At 40.5% G+C, this 24,259-nt stretch overlaps 1 protein-coding gene across 2 annotated transcripts in view; it reads right to left on the bottom strand.

Annotated features, from left to right (window-relative positions):
• The window catches only part of LOC126195001 (rab3 GTPase-activating protein non-catalytic subunit), a 190,180-nt gene that overhangs the window by 107,782 nt on the left and 58,139 nt on the right, over nucleotides 1-24,259 (bottom strand). For both annotated transcript variants that reach the window (XM_049933421.1, XM_049933422.1), the window contains exons 10-12: nucleotides 12,449-12,589; nucleotides 6,519-6,757; nucleotides 1,001-1,152 (exon numbers count right to left, since the gene is read on the bottom strand). In XM_049933421.1, the coding sequence (XP_049789378.1) occupies nucleotides 1,001-1,152; nucleotides 6,519-6,757; nucleotides 12,449-12,589 (532 nt within the window). The remainder of the gene's footprint in view (nucleotides 1-1,000; nucleotides 1,153-6,518; nucleotides 6,758-12,448; nucleotides 12,590-24,259) is intronic.

Genomic DNA, 24,259 nt, shown 5'->3' with positions numbered 1-24,259 from the left:
ATGTTTCTTTCCAATCCAGAGGTTCCTTCATCTGATACAAGAAAGGAAAGTGTTCAGAAGGAATGAGAGTATTGGGAGACTAAGCAAATAATGGGTACTGGATCAGTCACAACCTAGCAGAATAGGAAACTATGTCATTGCAATAAACTATCATCGGTTCTCATTTACATTCACTTTCCATTTTTTGTTTCTTTTATGTGTTGTTAACCTAAATTACTGTGTATACTGTGCTCCTAAAAAATTACGCAAAAGAATATTTTTCTTTTTTCTTTTAATTTTCCTTGTCACACGTACATGTCTCAATTAATGGGGCATATTCTGGGAACATTTAGCAAAACGTAAGGCTAGATTTCAGTTTATCATTGCAATAGTTAAATTTGAATGAAAAAATAAATACACAAATAAAACGAAATATGAATAAAGAGGAAGAAAGTAATTCAGACCTGGAATAATAATGGAGAGGACTGTTGAAATAAATAAGCTTCCTACACAATAATTTAGGTTAATAAAAGAAACAAAAAATGGAAAGTGAACATAAATGAGAACCAATGATAGTTTATTGAAATGACATCGTTTCCTATTCTGCTAGGTTGTCACTGATCCAGTACCCGTTATTTGCTTAGCCTCCCAATAAATGGTTCAAATGGCTCTGAGCACTATGCGACTTAACTTCTGAGGTCATCAGTTGCCTAGAACTTAGAACTAATTAAACCTAACTAAGGACATCACACACATCCATGCCTGAGGCAGGAGTCGAACCTGCGAACGTAGCGGTTGCTCGGCTCCAGACTGTAGCGCCTAGAACCGCGTGGCCACTCTGACCAGCAGTCTCCCAATACTCTCATTCCTTCTGAACACTTTTCTTTCTTGTATCAAATGAAGGAACTTCTGGATTGGAAAGAAACATTGTCTCAGCTGATAAGTAGAAATATTTTCTTACTTTATTTGAGAGATCATTTTCTTTCTATGTAAACAGCAAATTTAACACATCTATACCTACCTGTGGGGTCTTCAGATCAGTGGCAACTACTGCATTATATGATGGAGGTTTGTCTTGCTGTTGTCTAACAAACTGATAGAAAGACACTAACTTCTGCAGGTTTTGTGTGGTTCGCAGGAGCAGCTTTCCTGTATGGTCCAGTGTTTCAGGATCTGAGAAGAATCAGAAAAGTTACCATTACTATCACTAACTCTCTATAGCGATTAAATTATTTTGTGTGTTATAAATACACCCTATCAAATATTTCACGGTACTGTACATTATAACTACATGTACATTATAATATTCACATATATGGTTTCTTCTGTAAGGACTTGTAAAACTGTAATTGTTTTAGCTGTGTAACTACCGCAAGTTTACGTCTTTTCAGTTCAAAATATTAACATCAAAATTTTCAAACAACAAGAACTGAAATGTGGTAAATGGACACATTTTCAGAGGTGGAACAGGTATAATCAAACTACACTGCCAGAAAAAATACGCTACTTTACAGGTTTCCAATGCAGTGACAGTGCATATGGAGTATATGAGATGATTACACTCACAGATTAACAGCACAAGAAGTTCTGAGGTATAAGGTATCAAGACATGCTGAAAAAACCATATTGATAAATGATGTGGCTTCCAAGAGCAGCAATGTTGATGTTGACTCTGGGATTCAGGTGATCGTGCTGATGGTGAATAGTGTTCACAGGGACACATCTTGCCACACCTGCTTGACCTGTTCATGTAGTTTTGTAAGTGTTATTGGTTGACGAGTCACATGATTCACTTCTTGTCCAATCATATATCACACATGCTCAACTGGATACAAGTTGGGAAACCATGCTGGTCAGGGAAATTGCTGCACATATTGCAGAGTATATTGAATTGCATAGGCAGTGTGTGGGTGAGTATTACCCTATTGTAACAATGACACGTCGTCTTCCTGTTGCAAGAATGGCAAAAGATTGAGTCTAACAACATTCTGCACATACCAAGTCCTGGTTAGTGTTCCATCCAGAAACACAATATGCGAATGAGTGTCGTAGCCTATCGCACCCCCAACCAAAAGGCCTGTGGTGAGGCCAACTTTCAAACTTGGACAAATGCACTCTACAAGCCAGCACTCATCATCTATACTTCATATTTGCAAACAACCATCACTTACATGCAGGTAGAATCTGCTTTCATCACTGAACAGCACAGTAAGCCAGTCCATCTTGTAAGTGATCCTCTGATGGCACCAGTTGAGCCGTGCTCGTTGATGCTGTGGTGTCAATGAAAGACAGGATAGAGATGTGCATGACTGTAGTCCCGCTACTAAATACTGGTTCGTAAAACTTTGTGTTGATACGTTTGGACTAAAAAGGCCTCTTATCTGTGTTGTGGAAGCTGTATGGTCTGCCACTGCAGCCCTTACAATACGACGATCCTGGTGGGCATTTGCGGACATCCAGAACCTCACCTCTGGGTGTGTGAATGTTCATGCAATCACTGGTACCAGCATCACTGCACAACTGATGCAGCATGTCCAACTTGTGTGGCAATTCTCTAAAAGGACCATCCCACCACTCAGAAAGCCACAATCTGATCCCTTTCAAACTCGCTCAGCTGGATACAGAAAGCATGAGTGCACCTCTGTAGCATGGTTGCCTGCTGCTTCACATGTTTGCGCCATATTGAGCCTTCTGGCTGTGAGCATTCCCTATTAAAAGGTAGACACAGATGGTGCTATGGTAGCTATGAGACTATGCTATATGTTGGCCGATCATGTTGAAACCATTATCAGTACACCTACTACCCACAGGTACTGTATGCCATCATCGAATCAAAATTGATGTCGTCGTCATTATCGTCATTCCAGATGTACTATTTTTTTCCTAGCAGTGTATATATGCAGTAATTTTGAAGTGAATGTTTAATACCATAGAAGATATTAATGTCTCAAGTGTATGAGAGCGTCTGTCTACCTCTGTAGCAGAGTGGTCAGTGCAAATGACTGAAACACTGAGGATCCAAGTTCGGTTCCCGGTACTGCCATGGTTTTTCCTTGGTGGGAGGATTGGAACAGGATGCACTCATCCTCGTAATGCCAACTGAGGAGCTTCTTGACCATACTAGCTGCTCCAGGTCATGAAAAGTGACAACAGCTGGGAGAGCTGTGTGCTGAACTCATACCCCTCAATACAGCATCCTGTGGGACCTTTGGCGGAGGGTGATACAGTTGTTGGAGGGTACTGATCGGCCCGCCATAGCCTGTGGATGGGATTTGTTTACAAGATAGCATCTAATGCCATTTATATATGGGTCTTCCTTTCAATGTGTGCAGACTTTGTGTTAGTGATGTTGAAACCAAAGTAGTCAGAACTATGCAATAAAAACACAAGAACATCTGGATAACTTAGTCAACTTAGATATTAAGAAGAAATATCACATTTATTTTTCGAAAATAAATAGGTTTCCTGTTCCACAATCTTTGATCTGTTCCACAGTGATGTCTCCTCAATCAGCATTGATATTCCAAGGTGTCATCAAACAAAAATGCTAATTTACTTTGCACAAGTCAAATTTAGGCATGCCATTGATAATTTTTAACAATATGTTTCTGCTTTGCACTTCCAATACAGTGTCCATGAATAATGAGGAAGACAATGTTGCAGAAAAAGTTGAAACCTACACACAATTGGTCGAGATAGCGCATTTCAATTAGCTCATCCTACTACAAAACAATTCTGTTTGATCTAAGAAGCTAATTATTCAATAGTCTCTTAAATCTTTGCAGATCATATTGGATACACAAAAGACAACAGTAATTCAGTCATAGAAGTTGGTATTGTAAAATAATGAAAAAATTGTGACTGTATTAAAAAATTATTGTGACTGTATAAAAAAATTTTAGTTTTTGCATTATACTGCATTTCATGCTATAATCATAGCACTTTGTCACGGCATATTATCAGTGTTATCAAATATAAGATCAACAGTACTGTTTGTAAATTAAACTTACTTTTAAAATTTTCTAAAAATTTCTGACTATAAAATTACACCAGATAGATATGAGAGACGAATGCTCCTTGTGGGTGGCATAGTTATATAGACCTGTATGTATTATTTGGTGCCAGGAAGCTCTATTTGTCTTGTAACAATGTATGGTGTGTCCCAGGAGGAGTGCTCAGTATTCAGGGATAAAACAGGAATGGTTATTCGAAGCAAAAATGTCTAGTAAATGTGTTCTAAAATGCATACCATAAGACGTATGAGCACTTTTTCATCTTTGATGCTGTGAAACAAATTTCATCTACTGCAAGCTCTTTGCTTTCCACATTGAGAGGTGATAGCACAGACCAAAACAAGAAAAATATGTCCACTAAAATGGGTTCTAATATGGATAACTTAAGCGCTAAGAGCACTTGTTCATCTTCGCTGCTGTGAAACGCATCCTTTCTGCTTACTAAGCAATTTTTCTTGTTTTGGTCCATACTTTATTCTTCCAAAACAAGGACAGCAAAGAGCTTGCCCATAAGAGATTTGTTTCACAGTATCGAACATGAAGAAATGTTCATAGCTTGTAACATATGCATTTTGGAGTCCATTAATAATAGACTTTTCTTGCTCTGAATAATCATTGCTGTTATATCACTGAATACTGACCATTCCTCCTGGGACACCCTGTACTACCTTACCCATTTCTTGTTATACTCCACAACAGTTCTTCACCCTTACCTTATTCCAATAAAGGCAATCATTATCTATATTACTAACACACTATCCTGGAACACAGTACTAATTGCACACTGCCTATCTAATGATTGCTAAGCACACCAAAAATTTCATTTTCAATATTTTGCATAATTATTGACGACATTTAAAAATTTCAAATGCTGTCACAATCCACTCTTTAAAAGATGTGATCTTATATTCGAAGTTTAGCACATCAAGAGAAGGATTACAGTTAGGAACTATGTGTGTGTTTTGAGGCAGCATAACTGATGGCCCACAAATACCAGACTATATTCATCCAGTGTTTAAGAATGAGAGCACTTAGTGGCTACCAACAAACTTTACACACAGTTTCAAAACCTGACTCCCCCCCCCCCCCCCCCCCCGGCCCCAGCACGCCTCCCTATGAACAGGCATGATATTTTAATTTATTAATTTTTTTATTACCAAGTATATTTGCAACATATTTTGCAAACAGTGTCCACATATAACATTGAACAAAATTACATCATTTTACAGCACATAGTTTGGGATAGATGATGTCACAAACATTAAAATTGTGAAAAACTAGCTTTTGCTTAAAACTGTGTGCAGTAAAATTTCAACATCACACATGACATTTTAATTTATTACTTCTTTAACACTAACTGTATTTGCAACCCACTCTGCAGACAGTATCTACATGCAAAATTTTTGCTAAACTTTTTCTTCTTACACACTTTTAGTCATATTTTTAACATATTAACTAATCTTTAAAGTAATCAGATGCTTCAAACTGTTTTATAAATGGAGTACGATTCTTTAAAGAATTGGGGGTTACTAGTATACTCATTATAAATAATTGAGGGTTTGGCAAAATCATTCACATGGGTTCTAGATTTTCCAATACACTGCAGAGCTCGATATGGTATCATGCCTGCTCATTTGACTCGTCTACCGTAAGTGCAAACAATATGCAAGAAACACAACTAGCCATACTTAAAATCTGACAGCTTCATCAAACACATGAGAAAAAGTCTTTCAGTTCTATTGCAGCTGAAGAAATTTGCAATAAAAAATTCTTTATACATACATGTGGATGTATAAACATTCATGGTGATTTAAAGCTGTCCTTCAAAAAAGGATCTTTTACTCACTTATTAGTTGCTATTTTTACATACGACCTACCCCTTAAAAGATACTGCAGTCCCTGTTTCACAGTTATTTTTATTTTTTAAATACAAAATAAACTAATACCCTAACAAAGGTTGAAAAGGCAGTAAGTTGCTAGATAGCAGGGCGACTTACAGCTTGAGCAAAACACAGAATTTTTTGAGGGCTGACGTAAAATGCTCAAGCTGTTTGAGAAATGCTCAAGCTGTTCGAGCTGTGCTCAGGCACGGCATTGCTAGCCAACAGTCTTTTGTTGGAACTAATTTAGATACTTCTAGCAATCAAATCAGAAAGCGTATATTAAGGAAACTCAAGGCAAAGCATAATGTACTCACAAGCACATTATGATTTGCTTAGTCTGTTTACAACTACATACAAAAGAATATAATTTCCAGCTATTGCATATTACATCTCATTTCATGGTTTTGGAAGTTCTTTTTTGTATTTATGTGTGACAATAGTTCGCTATTTGCTTCACTCGTCAATCATCATCAGGTGCTGGACATTAGTCATCTCCTGATTTTTCGTTAACACAACCTCTAGCGAAAATTTAAGCACTTTCAAAGTGCCGATGAGTTGATTTACATATACCTTAAAGTATCAAGAACAGTCCAGCATAAAATAGAGAAAGTGCATAAAATAATAAGTTATTTGTATCACTAACCTTGGACAGAAAGTTTGTCCACGCATTCATTTAAAGCAACTTCTAAAGCTTCTGGAATGCTATACTTATTAGAAGACAGCATTTCAATAGCTTGCAGCCTGATCTCATTTGTTTTCAGTTCGCTCATTGTTTTTTGTACTTCTTCCAGCAATCTGTCATCTTCAAAATCAACTTCTTTTAAGAATGTTTTCAATTTTTTCAACAGATGCAGATCTCGCGCTCTTCTGCTGTTTTTATCACTGACAGAAAGGAATGAAAACTAATCATTAAGCTTGTAGTGTATAAATGATAAAATTAACTTCCTTTAGAATACAAATAACGAAGAGCAAACAAAAAAGATATTGAATACAAAAATTTCTTAATATTTGACAAATAATGCTATTCTAAGCAGCTGAAACTGTACAGGCATGTATATCACCTCTGACTTTTACAATTTTCTAATATACATCACCCAATGTTTGTTAGAACACAATGCCTTATCAAATGAAAAATTATTAAACATGGATCAAAAAGAATATTTTTAATACTTTTTTCTGCTTTGTTTATCCTTAATCCACATTTTACATTAACTAGCCCTTCCAGTTCATTCAACAGTCGTGCAAAGTCTTCTCTACTTTCATCAAAAGTGGGTATGTCATTTGTGGATCTTAACAGTAGTACTGATTTAGTAGCAACTTTATTATTTTTAGAATGAAATTTGCACCATTTGACTGCATATTGAATTTTGGGCAATCCATAAAGAAAATGTGCCGTTAAGACCGATACTAAGTGCCATTGGTTCACCCACCTACTCGTTAGGTGGGTGAACCACGTTGGGAATTGACACAGAATTCATCAACCGACCACGGCATAACAGCCCGAATAATTATAATGGACATGATATTTCCGGCCGTGAAAGTCTACATTTTAGTATTACTACACAATGTCCGACACACCTGACTGACAGTCTACATATAACAACATGTGAGGTGGAAAGCAAAAAGGGATCTCCTGTCGGAAAATCTTGATTTTGAATTATAAATATTTCCAAATTATGCATAAAAATCTAAATAATTTGGTGTAACAATAAAAAGTTTTTTTAAAGTTACAGACATTTAAAATTTGTTACAAGAAAATGTATTAAAAGTTCCTAGTAATACAAAACCTTTATATTTTACATTCAAGAAATTAATTTAATAGCAAAATACTGCTGTAAGTGTCCTCTTTTAAGTAATAAAAAAAATATGTTTCACAGCTCCAGCTTGACACTTTTTTGAGGGTCCAGGAACTGCTTGCAGATCATCAGGCTTGGGGTCAACAGCTGCACTACTGCTGGCTTCAGCAACAGGTTCAGGTTCAACTTCAGGACATAAAAAGTCTTTGAATTCTTCTTTACAGTATGGTCTGACATTTTTGAAGAGGCATTCTTGACATTTCTCTGTCATTACTTATGCAATTACTTCATCAGGAAATCTGTGAGGTTCATCTTCTAATGGAAATAGATGGTGCACAAACACATTCCCTGCAATGTTGACTTTGGGATACACTTTACCTTGGTTCTCAACAATGAAATCGAAGTAGTTTACTGAGTTACAAGGGGCCTTTCTTGGCACCATTGTTGTGAAAAAAATGTAATCATTCACATATTTTTACAAGAACATCATCTTTTTCAGTTTGAACCTTCACAGCAGAATCAACATTAGTCAGTGGTGTTGATTTTTCAATTCAATCGACCAAGTCTGACAAAGAGGAGATTTAAGTTCCTATGAACCCACAAGAGAGAGAGAGAGAGAGAGAGAGAGAGAGAGAGAGAGAGAGAGAGGAGGAGAAGAAGAAGAAGAAGGCCCAATCACAAGTAAATTTTACGTTGCCTACTGGCATGAATGACACAATCATTTTTTAATTTTTCTTTTAGCAAATCTTCCATGCCAAGTACCCCATCAAGATGGTGTTTTTGTTTTTTTGTCCAACACAATTGTTGGCTGGATAAACATTGTTTCTTCTCCTGAACCGTCCCCCCCCCCCCTCCACAAACTAGAGTCTGAGGCTGGACAGCAAAGCTGACCTAAAATCATTTAATCAAATAATTAACATTGTCATGGTAATGACTGATTTTAGTGCATTCATAGCTCATTTGCAAAAAGTCATTAGCAGAAAATAATTGACAGTAGTTTTCTTTATACGCACAGCCAGTTTCTAGAAAATTCACCACGATACTATGATTGTTTTCAATATCAAAACTGTCAAATAATTCAATGCAATTATCAATTGTTACCAGGTTTTTCCCACCATTATTCTCAACAATTACCTTCTGAACATCATGACTTCTTTCTATTTCAACTACTACATCATCAATATTAATAAAGTTATCGAAGTTACTCACTGGAAGGTCATTCACATTTAGAATGTTTTTTAACAAGAAGTTTCTGGAACGTTAACAGATTCTTCTTACTCAGGCAGGTCTTCATCTTCACTTGATTTGTCACTGCTTAAAATTCTTGCCAAAAAATAATCTGCATATGCATTATAATCACCAGTGATGCTGTAATTATCAGAACCTATCTTATTTCATATATCTAAAATCTTATCTTCACTCTTTTCTATTAGGCACATATCAATCAATCATAAATTATATCAATCATATATTGTTACATTATACAGAGGGTGTACATAAAGTCCGGGAACATTTTCAATTAATTATTGCACAAGAACTAAACATTGTACAGATGTCATACATATTGCATTTCGAAGAGAAACTGAAAGTTTCTTTTTTACTAACATTCAATATGAGAACCATGAGTGACCCAACAGACATCAATACGGTAATCGAATTCTTTGTATATCTGTCTCTGAATGGCATCGTCGACTGTGGCAGTTGCTTTCCGTATTCTCTTCCTGAGCTCTGCTACACCATGTGGTAGAAGCAGTACGTACACCAGATCTTTAATGTGTCCCCACAAAAAAAAGTTACACAGAGTGAGATCTGGTGATCGGGGAGGCCATTTCATGAAACAGCTGTACCCTTCGGTAGCACGACCAATCCATCGACACGGCAGCTCCGTGTTCAGGTACACACGAACTTCACAATGAAAATGGGGTGGAGCCCCATCCTGCTGAAAGATGAATGGAGATTTCAATAGCATTTGAGGCATCAGCCATTGCTGCAACATGACCAAGTAGGAATATCCAACGACAGTGCTCTCGGTGAAGAAGAATGGCCCATACAGTTTTCGACGTGACAAGGCACAAAAAACATTTACCTTTGGGGAATCACATTCTAATCCAATGCATTTGTGTGGATGATTTGTACCCCAAATTCGACAATTATGCCTAACACACTTTCCCATTAGCGTGAAAAGTGGCTTTGTTGCTAAAAATTAAGTGATCAACAATGCCATCCCCATCCTCATTCAATTATTGCAACTGTGAACAAAACTCAAAACACTTGTCTTTGTCGTCGTCACTGAGCTTCTGCCCTAGTTCCAATTTGAATGGTTTCATAGACAGCTTCTATCGCAGGACTTTCCACACTGTCACTGGAGCCATTTCAAGTTCACAGAATGCATGACACACAGATTTCTTTGAACTCTCTATGAATATCTCTCGTATGGGCTCCACATTCACTTCACTCACACTGGGACGTCCGATTCTCTTTGCCGGGCACAAGCAACCCGTCGTAACGAATTTGTTGTGCCAGTGGTAAATGGCCTTCCTTGTTTGTGGCTTTTTCCCGTACTTGGTTCTAAACGTCCGCTGAACAGCTGTAGTCCATTTGTTTTTGTCGAACTCCCACACACAGAAAGCTCACTCTACATTTGAACTCGCCATGTTTTCGACTAGCGCTGACTATCGGCAAATTACCAAACTATAATATGTGCAATAAATAATTGAAAGTGTTCCCAGACTTTATGTACATCCTGTATTGTATCAATCAATCACAGGCAGACACGTAAAACTTTATAATCACTTTCAATTTTAACTAGACACTTAACACACAAGATAGAAACAAACACAACTGGTTTGTTGCTCTGCTAATAATTTGCAGTTGCTTGCATGATTACCAAAACTTGTTTACAAAAGCTAAATACAGTATGCTAAATATTTAAAATAAATAACCATTTGTAATAAGTAACTCTTAAAAAGATATGTGCAGAGTATAGGTTGAATATCAGCAATATTACTGGCTTGAAAACCTATGAAGGAAGAGGAACCTGCAGTCAGGACAGACATTGCTGTTATCAGAAAAGCCATTAACAGTTGCCTCAATTGCTGCTAGCATTCAGGAGAGACTAGTTTTCAATGTGATGTGTATTAGCCAACTACATTAATGAAAAGGGGCCTCTTGTCAGTCTATGTTATTTCCCCATAAGTGACAAGAGGTACCTCTTTCTAGGCTCGACATTTGCTACTTTAATGGTGGATTTAAGTGTTTTATCTATTGGAAATTGTTTTATTTCTGATTGTAGCTCATAGAGGACAAAGAAAGGTGTATTAAAATTACAAGGGGAAAAAAAAACCAACAAAACCCATAGTTTTCAGGCAAACAACATTTTCCACGAAATTGAACAACTGACTTTGCTGACAAGAGGTCCCTTTTGGCTCTCACCTCACATATATGTGTTCTTAAAAACAGTCATTGCATTACAAGATATGTGTACAGATCAAAAATGCATAATACTTCTGACATTGTGGACAGAAGTAAACAGAAAACTTTAACACACTGCGTTGTATATATAACAGCCAATACAGTAATGTGACACACATGCACCACATCAACTGACGTTAACATGTGTTAAAACGATGTCAGAGAATGTTACAACGTAGCACCACTGTATGAGTGATATGATATTTGGAATGCCACTGGCATTACCAGGGAAAGAGAAACAAATTTATTTATTTAGCTTTCATTTCCTATGGCTTACTGATAAAGGGACATTCCAGTTGCACCACAGAAATTCTGGTGGTGGTGGTGGAAACTGGGGGGGGGGGGGGGAGGGGGGGAATGAGGGGGGGGGAGGAATGGCGGGGGCAGGAATTGGGGGGGGGGTAATTGGTGGGGGGAGGGGGAGAAATTGGTGGGAGAGGGGGGGGAGAAGAAAAGAAATGAGAATAAAGAACAAAGTGAATTCTAAGGACCACAGTCAGACTGTTGTAAACGGACGTATACTGTTTAAAGGAGTTCGACACCAGGGAGAATATGGACACCAGAGGCACTCAGTACTTTGATATACTGAGAGAGAGAGAGAGAGAGAGAGAGAGAGAGAGAGAAATTGTCATTGACTGCAACGTCACATAAAATAATGTGCTTAAAATTTTTTAATAAACCTCCAGTATCTGCTTGGTCCTTGCCCATTTGTATTTTAAACGTTACAATTTATGACTGGTTACACAAACACCCATTTTACAAGATAGCAGAACTATTTGAAATTAACATAATTAACAATATTGTGAAAAGGAAAGTTGCCACTCACCATATAGCCGGAGACGCTGAGTCACAGATAGGCACAACAAAAGACTGTCACAAATATAGCTTTCGGTCAGTAAGGCCTTCATCAAAATTAGATGACAAAAACATACATACACATCCACACAAATGCAACTCACACATACATGACTGCAGTCTCAGGCAACTGAAAACACTCCGTGAACAGCAGTACCAGTGCATGATGGGAGTGGCGACAGTGTGGGGGTTTAACATTATTGACATTAGTTTTTAAGAATATTTCTAAAAGAAGTGTAATCAAATTGTAAGAACTTCTATGAAAAAAATTATTAATTGCATATTTAATGTCCAAACCTATTCCTCTGGAAGTGCTCAATGGTGAATAAAGAATTGAATATAATATAGCAAAGCATAACAGGGAAATATAATTATTTTGTCAAAAAGATAAATCAGTATAAAAATAAGGGTTTAAAATTTGGCATGTTAGACCAACCCTGAGCAGACTTACCTGAGAGCAAAGTGGAAAGGGACTATAATTTCATTCAGTGAGCCACTAGAATCAATGAAAACACATGGGAATTGACTTCTGTTACCGCCTTTCATTGAAGTATTATTGAGTCCCATAAATCCATGACCTAAATATAATAACCTGAAAAAATGAAAACATGCAGTAATCGGGTGATATGGTAGGTATATATACACTCCTGGAAATGGAAAAAAGAACACATTGACACCGGTGTGTCAGACCCACCATACTTGCTCCGGACACTGCGAGAGGGCTGTACAAGCAATGATCACACGCACGGCACAGCAGACACACCAGGAACCGCGGTGTTGGCCGTCGAATGGCGCTAGCTGCGCAGCATTTGTGCACCGCCGCCGTCAGTGTCAGCCAGTTTGCCGTGGCATACGGAGCTCCATCGCAGTCTTTAACACTGGTAGCATGCCGCGACAGCGTGGACGTGAACCGTATGTGCAGTTGACGGACTTTGAGCGAGGGCGTATAGTGGGCATGCGAGAGGCCGGGTGGACGTACCGCCGAATTGCTCAACACGTGGGGCGTGAGGTCTCCACAGTACATCGATGTTGTCGCCAGTGGTCGGCGGAAGGTGCACGTGCCCGTCGACCTGGGACCGGACCGCAGCGACGCACGGATGCACGCCAAGACCGTAGGATCCTACGCAGTGCCGTAGGGGACCGCATCGCCACTTCCCAGCAAATTAGGGACACTGTTGCTCCTGGGGTATCGGCGAGGACCATTCGCAACCGTCTCCATGAAGCTGGGCTACGGTCCCGCACACCGTTAGGCCGTCTTCCGCTCACGCCTCAACATCGTGCAGCCCGCCTCCAGTGGTGTCGCGACAGGCGTGAATGGAGGGACGAATGGAGACGTGTCGTCTTCAGCGATGAGAGTCGCTTCTGCCTTGGTGCCAATGATGGTCGTATGCGTGTTTGGCGCCGTGCAGGTGAGCGCCACAATCAGGACTGCATACGACCGAGGCACACAGGGCCAACACCCGGCATCATGGTGTGGGGAGCGATCTCCTACACTGGCCGTACACCACTGGTGATCGTCGAGGGGACACTGAATAGTGCACGGTACATCCAAACCGTCATCGAACCCATCGTTCTACCATTCCTAGACCGGCAAGGGAACTTGCTGCTCCAACAGGACAATGCACGTCCGCATGTATCCCGTGCCACCCAACGTGCTCTAGAAGGTGTAAGTCAACTACCCTGGCCAGCAAGATCTCCGGATCTGTCCCCCATTGAGCATGTTTGGGACTGGATGAAGCGTCGTCTCACGCGGTCTGCACGTCCAGCACGAACGCTGGTCCAACTGAGGCGCCAGGTGGAAATGGCATGGCAAGCCGTTCCACAGGACTACATCCAGCATCTCTACAATCGTCTCCATGGGAGAATAGCAGCCTGCATTGCTGCGAAAGGTGGATATACACTGTACTAGTGCCGACATTGTGCATGCTCTGTTGCCTGTGTCTATGTGCCTGTGGTTCTGTCAGTGTGATCATGTGATGTATCTGACCCCAGGAATGTGTCAATAAAGTTTCCCCTTCCTGGGACAATGAATTCACGGTGTTCTTATTTCAATTTCCAGGAGTGTAGAAGTAAAACTTCCAGTTTTTAATCTGGTGAGGGCAACTAACAAGTTCTTTGAATAACTTAAGCTGTAACACAGGCATGCAAACCATGAAAGTGACTTTAAGTCAAAAGGACAATTTTATGAAACAGACAGATTGCTAATTACCATATAGCGGAGATTCTGAGCTGCAGAGACGCCCAATAAAAAGACTGTCAAACAAGACAAGTTAAGCTTTGGAAAAAATGGCTTTCAATGGAATTAGACAATGTACACACACACACACACACACACACACACACAACCACTCACTCTGGCTGCTGAGGCCAGGTCTGGCCTCGGCAGCCAGAGACTGTGGTCATGTGTGCGAGAGTTGCATTTGTGTGTGTGTGTGTGTGTGTGTGTGTGTGTGTGTGGTCTAATTCCAATGAAGGCGTTTTTGGCCAAAAGCTATCTTGTTTCACAGTCTTTTTGTTGTGCCTATCTGCAACTCAGTATCTCCGCTATATGGCAAGCAGCAATCTATCCTTTTCGTAATATTGTCATTACTCCATCATGGAGTTTCCACTGATTAAGTCAAAAAGCTCACACCAAACTGCAAAGTGCATGATATTATTACCGGTAAATGAGAAGGAGAACTAGGCAAAATAAGGATCAATAACAAAAAAGCTAGCAATGGATAAAGTCTGAAAAATCTAATAAAATAGTGTTGCAGAAGAAGCTGAGTAGCACCATGGTGTAGTGGGTATGATACTAAACTGTCGCATGGAGGGTCGTGAGTTGAAAACTCACCTGGACTGTACAGTTTTAATTTCTATGTTCGGTTTGAGTACATTCTAGAAGCATCCACAAATGTCAAGAATCATCGTACTGGAATGTTCTGTAGCTGTATATATACTGTATGTGTTCTGGCCGGAGGCAGTTCGCTCCACGCTCTTGTATATGCAAGTGCTGAATAAACCTTCGTTAAGCGAAGTGAGTGTTCATCATTCATTTAATTAAACCTTCTTCTTCGTGACATTATTCTGGCGGATACGCTGGGTATTGGAATTTGTGATAGCGCACATTATCGACGACACAGTGGCTCCCATCAGGCCACGACAGAGCTGCCGTTTACGTGGCGAGAAACCCAAGTTTGAGCCATATTCAGCAGATCGCAATCTATCAGAGACAGAAGAAGAAGAGAACGTTATGATGACAGCAACTGTGTGCCACCACATGAGACATCCTTCCGGGTTCTCTGGTGACGATGGTCAAGATCCAAACAAGTGGCTGAAGGTATATGAGCGAATAGCCAAATTTAACAAATGGGATGCCACTATGTGTTTGGCTAACATATTTTTCTACTTTGAGGGCACTGTCAAGCAAGGGTATGAGAACAACGAGAAGTTCAGCTGGGAAATATTCCCGGCTGAACTGCACAAGTATTTCGGCGACACACAACAACAGAAGTGCAAGGCTGAAGATAAATTAAAGTGCAGAGCACAGTGTCCAGGAGAAACTACAGCATCCTACATTCAAGACGTCTTGGAGCTGTGTAAAATAGTGGATCCTAGAATGAAGGAAGAAGATAAGGTTGCACATCTCATGAAGGGTGTTGCTGAGGACATGTATCAAGCCCTACTCCTGAAGGACGTTTCGACAGCAGACGACTTCATAAAATGGTGTCAATATATCGAGACAATAAATCAAAAAATAATTACACGCAAGAAGTATGAATGGCTTCCAAACGTCATATTGATGTCTGTGCTGGAGGAAGCAACTGATTTCACAAGTGTTCTTCATCAGACAGTGAGAGAGGGAGTTCAGAAGGCACTAGGATTACACTGTGAGCAAAAAACCGAGACACTTCAAGAGGTCATAAGGGAGGAAGTGGGACAGACATTGAACCCAGTCTCTCGTTCTTCATTTCCCTTTAAAACAGTGAAAAAGTCGAGACCCAGGCAAAGTTATGTTCCTACAATGCCACATGAGGAACCTGTTTGAGCACCAAGGAAGACTGACGCCTGGAGGACCCAGGATAACCAACCAGTTTGCTTCCACGGCGGACGACCGGGACATGTGGTGCGCTATTGTCGAGAAAGGCGGCAGATACTTGATGACGCGTGCGCCAGAAGACAGCAGACCGATCTTAGCCGATGACAACTCTGGGACGACAAAGATGAACAAGAAGATGCGAGTGCAGGACAACGTAGGTCACCATCGCCGCAAACCAACCACTGGAGAGGACACTCCCCAACATGCCAATCAATGTCTCCATCATCATTTAGAAGCTCCAGACGATCACCTAACTGCCACAACCTGGAAAACTAAAGGGTGCGACCTTCCTTGGAGATGTAGCCACTGAAGAGAAAAATCCTCTGCTGTCATCACTACAAAAATGATAGGAATTAGGTCGATATCCTCACGGATGGCTGACCAGCCCAAGCTCTTGTGGACTCTGGAGCATCATATTCAGCCATTTTGGAGAAGTACCGTTGTCAGTTGCAGAAAACCGTATTCGTTGACAACAAAACATCTCTGCTGAAGGTGGCTATTGGGTAATATGTAAAACCTACAGGAAGATATACCATTCGTGTGGGTATAAGTGGCCACACACGGCCCTTAGAATTCATCATCTTACAAGAGTGTAGTCATGATGTCATTCTCGGATGGGACTTTTTGAAAGCTTCTCAGGCAATTATAGATTGTGGTCGCTCAAAGATTATGCTAGACAAGATGAGATACTGCGGACAGAAAGATGGACATCCTAGTGTATGGAGACTATGTGTGCTGGATGAAGTGATAATTCCTGCAGTCAGTGCTAGAAAGGTAACTGTCAGGTGTCATGTCATGCATCAACCCATGGATCTTGTAGTGGAATGTAAGAGAAGCATACCACTGAAGAATAACTTGGTTATACCAGCCTCTGTTGTCTCGTTTACAAATGGATTCGGCGAACTGTGAATAGTTAACTGTCCCCAAGAGTCACAGATCCTTCCATGATGCATGTGCGTAGCAAACGCTGAGCCATTAATTGAAGAACAGCTGAGCATCTTAGAAACCTCCATGCTGAGTCTGTGGGTGAAATTAGCGCTACCACTATGAGACAAGATCTTCTAGCTCGACTATCACCAGATCTCACTAACGAACAACATAAGAAAATACTTGCGATTCTTCAAGAGTTCTCTGAATGCTTCAATCCACAGATGAGAAGCAAATCAGACAAATCAACGGTGAAGCACCAGATTAGCACTGGAGACCATCAACCAATAAGCCAGAGAGCATACCGTGTGTCAGCAATGGAACGTCGAATAATTTGTGAAGAGGTAGAGAAAATGATGAAGAATGACATCATTCAGCATTCACAGAGCCCATGGTCATCACCAGTGGTCCTCTTCAGGAAGAAGGATGGCAGTTGGCACTTTTGTGTTGATTACAGGAAGATTAATAAGATAACTAAAAAGGATGTTTACTGTCTTCCACGAATTGACAATACACTAGATTGTCTGAAGGAGCCTAAGTTTTTCTCATGTACTCGGGATACTGACAGACCGAAGTAAATGAGACTGATCGTGAGAAAACTGCATTCATCACCCCTGAGGACCTGTAGGAGTTTAAGGTAATGCCGTTTGGTTTGTGTAATGCACCAGCAACTTTTGAATGAATGATAGATAATATTCTACGGCACCTGAAGTGGATGATGCATCTTTGTTATTTAGATGACATTATAGTGTTCTCAGAGACATTTGATGAACATATAAAAAGACTGAGGGCCGTCCTTAAGTGTCTCCAACAAGGCGGACTGAGATTTAAGCCAAGAAAGTGTCTCTTTGGAGCAAAAGAAATCAAAATACTTGGACACCTTGAGTCAAATGAAGGTGTACAGCCAGACCCACAAAAGGTGAGATCTGTAATGGAACTTCCTATTCCTAAAAGTATTAGAGATGTGAGAAACTTCCTCAGATTATCTTCTTATTACCATCGTTTTATCAAAGACTTTTGTATCAAAGCCAGGCCACTCCAAGAGTTGTTAAAAGCTGATGCTAAATTTATCTGAGGTGGTGCTCACCAAGATTCTTTCGATGAGCTACGAAAAGCTCTGACGACTGACCCTGTACTTGGTCTGAATGATGAGAGAGCACCTTCAGAATTACACACAGATGCCAGCGGGTATGGGATCGGTGCTGTTCTCATGCAAATTTCAGATGGAAAAGAGAAGGTTTTAGTCTATGCTTCTAGGGCACTTACAAAAGCCGAGAGAAACTACTCAACTACAGAAAGAGAATGTCTTGCTGTGATCTGGGCCATGTGCAAATTTCGACAGTATCTCAATGGAAGGCCATTCATAATTGTTACAGACCATCATTCACTTTGTTGGTTGACAGGTCTTAAGCATCCATCAGGACGACTCGCTAGGTGGGCACTATGTCTTCAAGACTATGACATTACCATAGCATACAAAAATTGAAGAAAATACCATGATGCCGACTGTCTCTCAAGAAACCCTGTGCAAGGCCATCAAGACTTTGATGAAGATAGTGACTGTATCGCTGCACTCCAGCATCTCTCTGCTGAGCAGAAGAAGGACGCCAAGACATCTAAAATTATGCTTGCCTTAAATTGGTCAGAGGATGTGAAAGGACAATTTAAGGTAGTTAATGTATTGCTTTGCAAGAAACACTTTGATCCGTTTGGAGAGAGGCGGCTACCAGTGATTGCGGCTACCAGTGACTGCTAAATACATGCACTTAGATGTTTTACAGAAATTCCATGACACATCTGAGTTTGGACATTTAGGATTTATTATGATAGATTCCGCAAGAAATTTTTCTGGCCAGGTTTATTCAGGAGTGTCCATCACTATGTGTCGCATTGTCAAGATTGCCAGAGAAGAAAGGCAGTTTCTCAGAAACCACCTGGCTGACTCATACCAATTCCACCAGCCGAAACACCTTTCCAGCACATTGGGATTGACCTCCTCAGATGATTTCCAACGTGTGCTAGTGGCAATAGATGGATTATTCTTTGGACTGATTATCTGACACGCTATGCCATTACAAAAGCCGTGAAAACAGCAGAAGAATCCGAGGTACCCAAATTCATCGTGGAAGACATTGTATTAAAACATGGTGCCCCAAGGTCATTAATTACGGATCGAGGGAAAGTTTTTAAATCAAATCTTGTGACAGAGATAAACCATCAGTGCAACATTACTCATCACATGATGACTACCTACCATCTGAATTTAATGGGCTTACTGAATGCCTTAATAAGACCTTGGCTGACACGCTAGCAATGTTCGTCAATGCTGGGCAGAGTAACTGGGATGAGGTGCTGCCTTTTGTGACGTTTGCCTACAACACCGCCAAACAAGACACCACAGGATTTACGCCATTTTTCCTGGTGCAGGGGCGTGAGGTGACTACGACGATGGACACTGTGTTTCTGTTACATCCTGATGATGTGGACAACAACAACTTCAGCCAGGTGTTAACCAGAGCTGTGGAAGGTCGGCAGTTAGCTCGACTCCGCATGCTGCAGGCTCAAGAAAACAATCACTGAAGGTATGACGCGAACCACTGTCCTGTTGTCTACCAGCCTGGTGACCTCGTCTGCATCTTCACTCCTGTTTGGAAGGTTGGTCTCTCTGAGAAGCTCCTCAGGCGCTGCTTTAGACCTAATAAGGTTGTAAGACAGTTGTCTGATGTTACTTTTGAAACTGAAGATTTCGACCCCAACACAAGACGATGAAAGATCAGAGGTACAGTCCACATCCTTTGAATGAAGCCCTATAAGGATCCTGCAACTCAGGATAAATTCGAAGCTCCAGCGACCGGCAACAAGCGGAAAGGTGACGAAGAGCATAGTGACAAAAGAAGTTCTAAGAAGATAACTGCCAGGGTGAGCATCAGTCATCGGGAGTCAGAGTATGCAGGACCGATGACTCATTCCTGGACTAGGAGGGCATAACACTGAGACGCTGTTCGTTAAAGGAGGGAGCAATGTCGCAGAGGAAGCTGAGTAGCACTGTGGTGTAGTGGGTATGATACTACACTGTTGCATGGAGGGTCATGAGTTCAAAACTCACCTGGACTGTACAGTTTCAATTTTTATATTTGGTTTGAGTACATTCTAGAAGCATCCACAAATGTCAAGAATCATCGTACTGGGATGTCCTGTAGTTGTATATATACTGTATGTGTTCTGGCCGGAGGCAGTTCGCTCTAAGCTCTGGTATGTGCAATTGCTGAAAAAACCTTCATTAAGTGAAGTTAGTGTTCGTCATCCATCTAATTACACCTTCTTCTATGTGACAATAGTAGTGGAGTGGGTGGGTTTTGAGGAGGAGGTGGAGGAAGGGTGAAGAGTCAATGGTGACGTCATTGGAGGTTAGCAGTCAGAGAGGCAGCAACTAGCATGTGACTTGTAAGTGTAGGACAGACGAAACAAAAACAAAAGGAAAACTAATAAGGAAGCAGGTAACAAGCTCAAGCAACAAATGTAAAGTTGGTGCAGTTAAATGCACATCACACTGTGGCAGACCATTATCATACACCCACACACAGAATAGTTATTGTAGCTGAAAACAAGCCGAGATTATGCTGGAGTTTTGTATGACTGAAAGCATCAACATAAACATCAAAATATTCTCTTTAAGAAGTGTGTGACTGACATTTTTGTCTGCTGCCATTTAAAATGAAGCAGTTATCATCTAACGCTGAAAGTCTGCCAAATGTAAACCAATATTAACCTGTTCCTTATGGATCAAGATTAGCAGTTGATTCCTAGTTGGGTAATTTGATACATTATCTACACTCAGGAATACTCATTACTGGCAATGAAAAGTCATTTTCCAGTACTAACAGTTTATTCACATATACACTGAAGAGCCAAAAAAACTGGTACACCTACTTATTATCATGTAGTGCCCTTGGGAGCACACAGGACTGCCGCAACACGACATGGCATCGCCTCAACCAATGTCAGAAGTAGTGCTGGAGGAAATTGACACCATGAATCCTGCAGGGCTGTCCATAAATCTGTAAGAGTATGAGAGGGTGGAGACCTCTTCTGAACAGCACGTTGCAAGGCATCCCAGATATCTTCAATAATGTTCATGTCTGGGGAGTTTGGTGGTCAGCGGTAGTGTTTAAACTCAGAAGAGTGTTCCTGGAGCCACTCTGTAGCAATTCTGGATGTGTGGGGTGTTGCATTGTCCTGCTGGAATTGCCCAAGTCTGTTGAAGTGTACAATGGACACGTATGGATGCCGGGTGATCCTCACGTGTATGTCACCTGTCACAGACATATCACAGGCCCATACCCCTCCAACTGCACCACTACAGAGCCTCGACCAGCTTGAATAGTCCCCTGCTGACATGCAGGGTCCATGGATTCATGAGGTTGTCTCCATTTCCGTACATGTACACCCACTTGATACAATTTGAAACTAGACTCATCCAACCAGGCACCATGTTTCCAGTCATCAACAGTCCAATGCCGATGTTGACGGACCCACGTGAGGCATAAAGCTTTGTGTCGTGCAGTCATCAAGTGTACACTAGTGGGGCTTCAGCTCAGTAAGTCCTTGTGGACTGCCAGGGGGGAGGTTACTATGAGAAAGAGATTGAATAATCAACAAAAGGATAATGTTCTACGAGTCAGGGTGGAATGTCAGCAGCTTGAACGTGGTAGGGAAACTAGAAAACCTGAAAAGGGAAATGCAAAGACAATCTAGATATAGTAGGGGTCAGTGAAGTGAAGTGGAAAGAAGACAAGGATTTATGCTCAGTTGAGTATAGGGTAACATCAACAGCAGCAGAAAATAGTATAACAGGAGTAGGATTCATTATGAATAGGAATGTAGGGCAGAGAGTGTGTTACTGTGAATAGTTCAGTGATAGGGTTGTTCTTATCAGAATCGACAGCAAACCAACACCGACAAACTATAGTTCAGGTACACATGCCGACGTCGCAAGCTGAAGACGAAGAGATAGACAAAGTGTACGAGGATACTGAAAGGGTAATACAGTGTGTAAAGGCGGATGAAAATCTAATAGTCATGGGGGACTGGAATGCAGTTGTGGGGGAAGGAGTAGAAGAAAAGGTTACAGGGGAATATGGACTGGGAAGAAGGAATGGGAGAGGAGAAAGACTAATTGAGTTCTGCAACAAGTTTCAGCTCGTATTAGCAAATACTCCGTTCAAGAATCACAAGAGGAGGAGGTATACTTGGAAAAGGCTGGGTGATACGGGAAGATTTCAATTAGATTACATCATTGTTGGACAGAGATTCTGAAATCAAATACTGGATTGTAAGACATACCCAGGAGCAGAGATAGACTCAGATCACAATATAATAGTGATGAAGAGTAGGTTGAAGTTTAAGACATTAGTCAGGAAGAATCAATACGCAAAGAAGTGGGATATGGAAGTACTATCAAATGACGAGATACGCTTGAAGGTCTCTAAGGCTGTAGATACAGCAATGAGGAATAGCTCAGTAGGCAGTACAGTTGAAGAGGTATGAACATCTCTAAAAAGGGCGATCACAGAAGTTGGGGAGGAAAATGTAGGTACAAAGAAGGTAACTGCAAAGAAACCATGGGTAACAGAAGAAATACTTCAACTGATCGATGAAAAGATGAAGTACAAAAATGTTCCAGGAATACAGAAATACAAGTCGCTGAGGAATGAAATAAAGAGGAAGAGCAGTGTAACACCCCAGAAACCCGAAAACCCAAATAAGAATGTCATAATAATTTAAAGTAGGGAACAGTGTTATCCTGACAGGTACAACAACTTTGACAATAATATAACATCTAAAAGTTTTGATGAACACCAATTTCAATAATTACTGAGTATGTCATGATATAAAGGTAGAAAGAAAGAAAGAAAGGTTATTTTTAATTAGCTATCAAACATCTCAGTAATAACTGCCAATCAGTACGACGAAAGTTAAGTCCAAAGTAGTATGTCGGTCAGAGACAACATTTATTGTGAAAGAGAGTTGTAAATGCGGTGAAAAGGAAATTCAATGCCTCTACAATGCTCGATCATGGAAAAGTTAGTCGCTTGCTAGCTTGTTTGCTATCAAGTCGAGAGAGAGCACCGTTTGTTATAGTACTTGAAACGGAATGCTATGAGAGTGTTTCTATTTTTAAAAAAAGTAATATTGTGTGATAGAGACGCGCGGACTTTGTTCTCAGTTATTCTGACTTGAGAACTTGAACTGAAGTGATATTCTGATAGTGTACGACGAGTTAATGAACTTTAAATATTGGAGATATTATTGTTGGACTCAACCTTCATCAAAGTGAACACTTACAATGAAGAATGGACATAGCATCAAAGATTGCAATACCTGATTAGCCTGGAGTAGGAAACATTAATACGAACACATGAAGATAATACAAATACACCGATTGTAAAAGTTGTTGTAATTGTCACGATCACCAAATTGAAAAGAATCGTAATTGATCTGATCCATCGGTGTGCATGTGGTGTGATGATTATAAACTAATTGCTAAGAAGGAAAATAAAATTGTTAATCAGTAATGGAAATCTCACGTGTTGGCTCTATCATTAATTGAACTGTGTGATAGTTGATAATCAAAATTAATTAACTATGAACATTCTAATTGAAAGAGTGACTTAATGAACAGTGAGTACTGAAAGGAGTGTTTTGCCGAAATAATATCGCGATGCACGAAAGAAAGATAGCATTACAGATTATCTCTGGATTTGCGTTGTGCGTAGTGAACAATTCTGTCTAGCAACATAACAACAACTACTGATACTGAACCGCAAATGAATTTTTCCTCGCTACAGTGGTGTGTAACGATGCCGGTGATGAATGAATATTGCAATAACTAACCGTGCATAGCAAATCTTCACAAAACCATAACAGACAATTAAATTCAGCAGTTGGAATCGCTGAGAAGACTGTGTGGACTCGCAAACGGACTTTCATACATTGCGCGAGGAACAATTTTCTTTAGAGATTTTCAGGTGCTGTTCCACGTTATCTGACAGGGACAACCATCACTGCGCGTCGTGCCTCTACTTTACCGACCGAGCTGTAGCAGTAGCGGCTCAACATCAACAGTGACAACAAAAAGGGGAGAGGGGACATCACAGCAGGGAAGCTAAGATGAAATGGCTGCAGGAAAAATGTAAAGACATCGAAAGAGAAATGATTATTGGAAGGACAGACTCAGCATACAGGAAAGTCAAAACT

This window comes from Schistocerca nitens, chromosome 7, assembly GCF_023898315.1.
Source record: "Schistocerca nitens isolate TAMUIC-IGC-003100 chromosome 7, iqSchNite1.1, whole genome shotgun sequence".
Lineage (NCBI taxonomy): Eukaryota > Metazoa > Arthropoda > Insecta > Orthoptera > Acrididae > Schistocerca > Schistocerca nitens.
The sequence above is the reverse complement of the archived record's forward strand: the minus strand, read 5'-3'. Positions and strand labels throughout refer to the sequence as shown.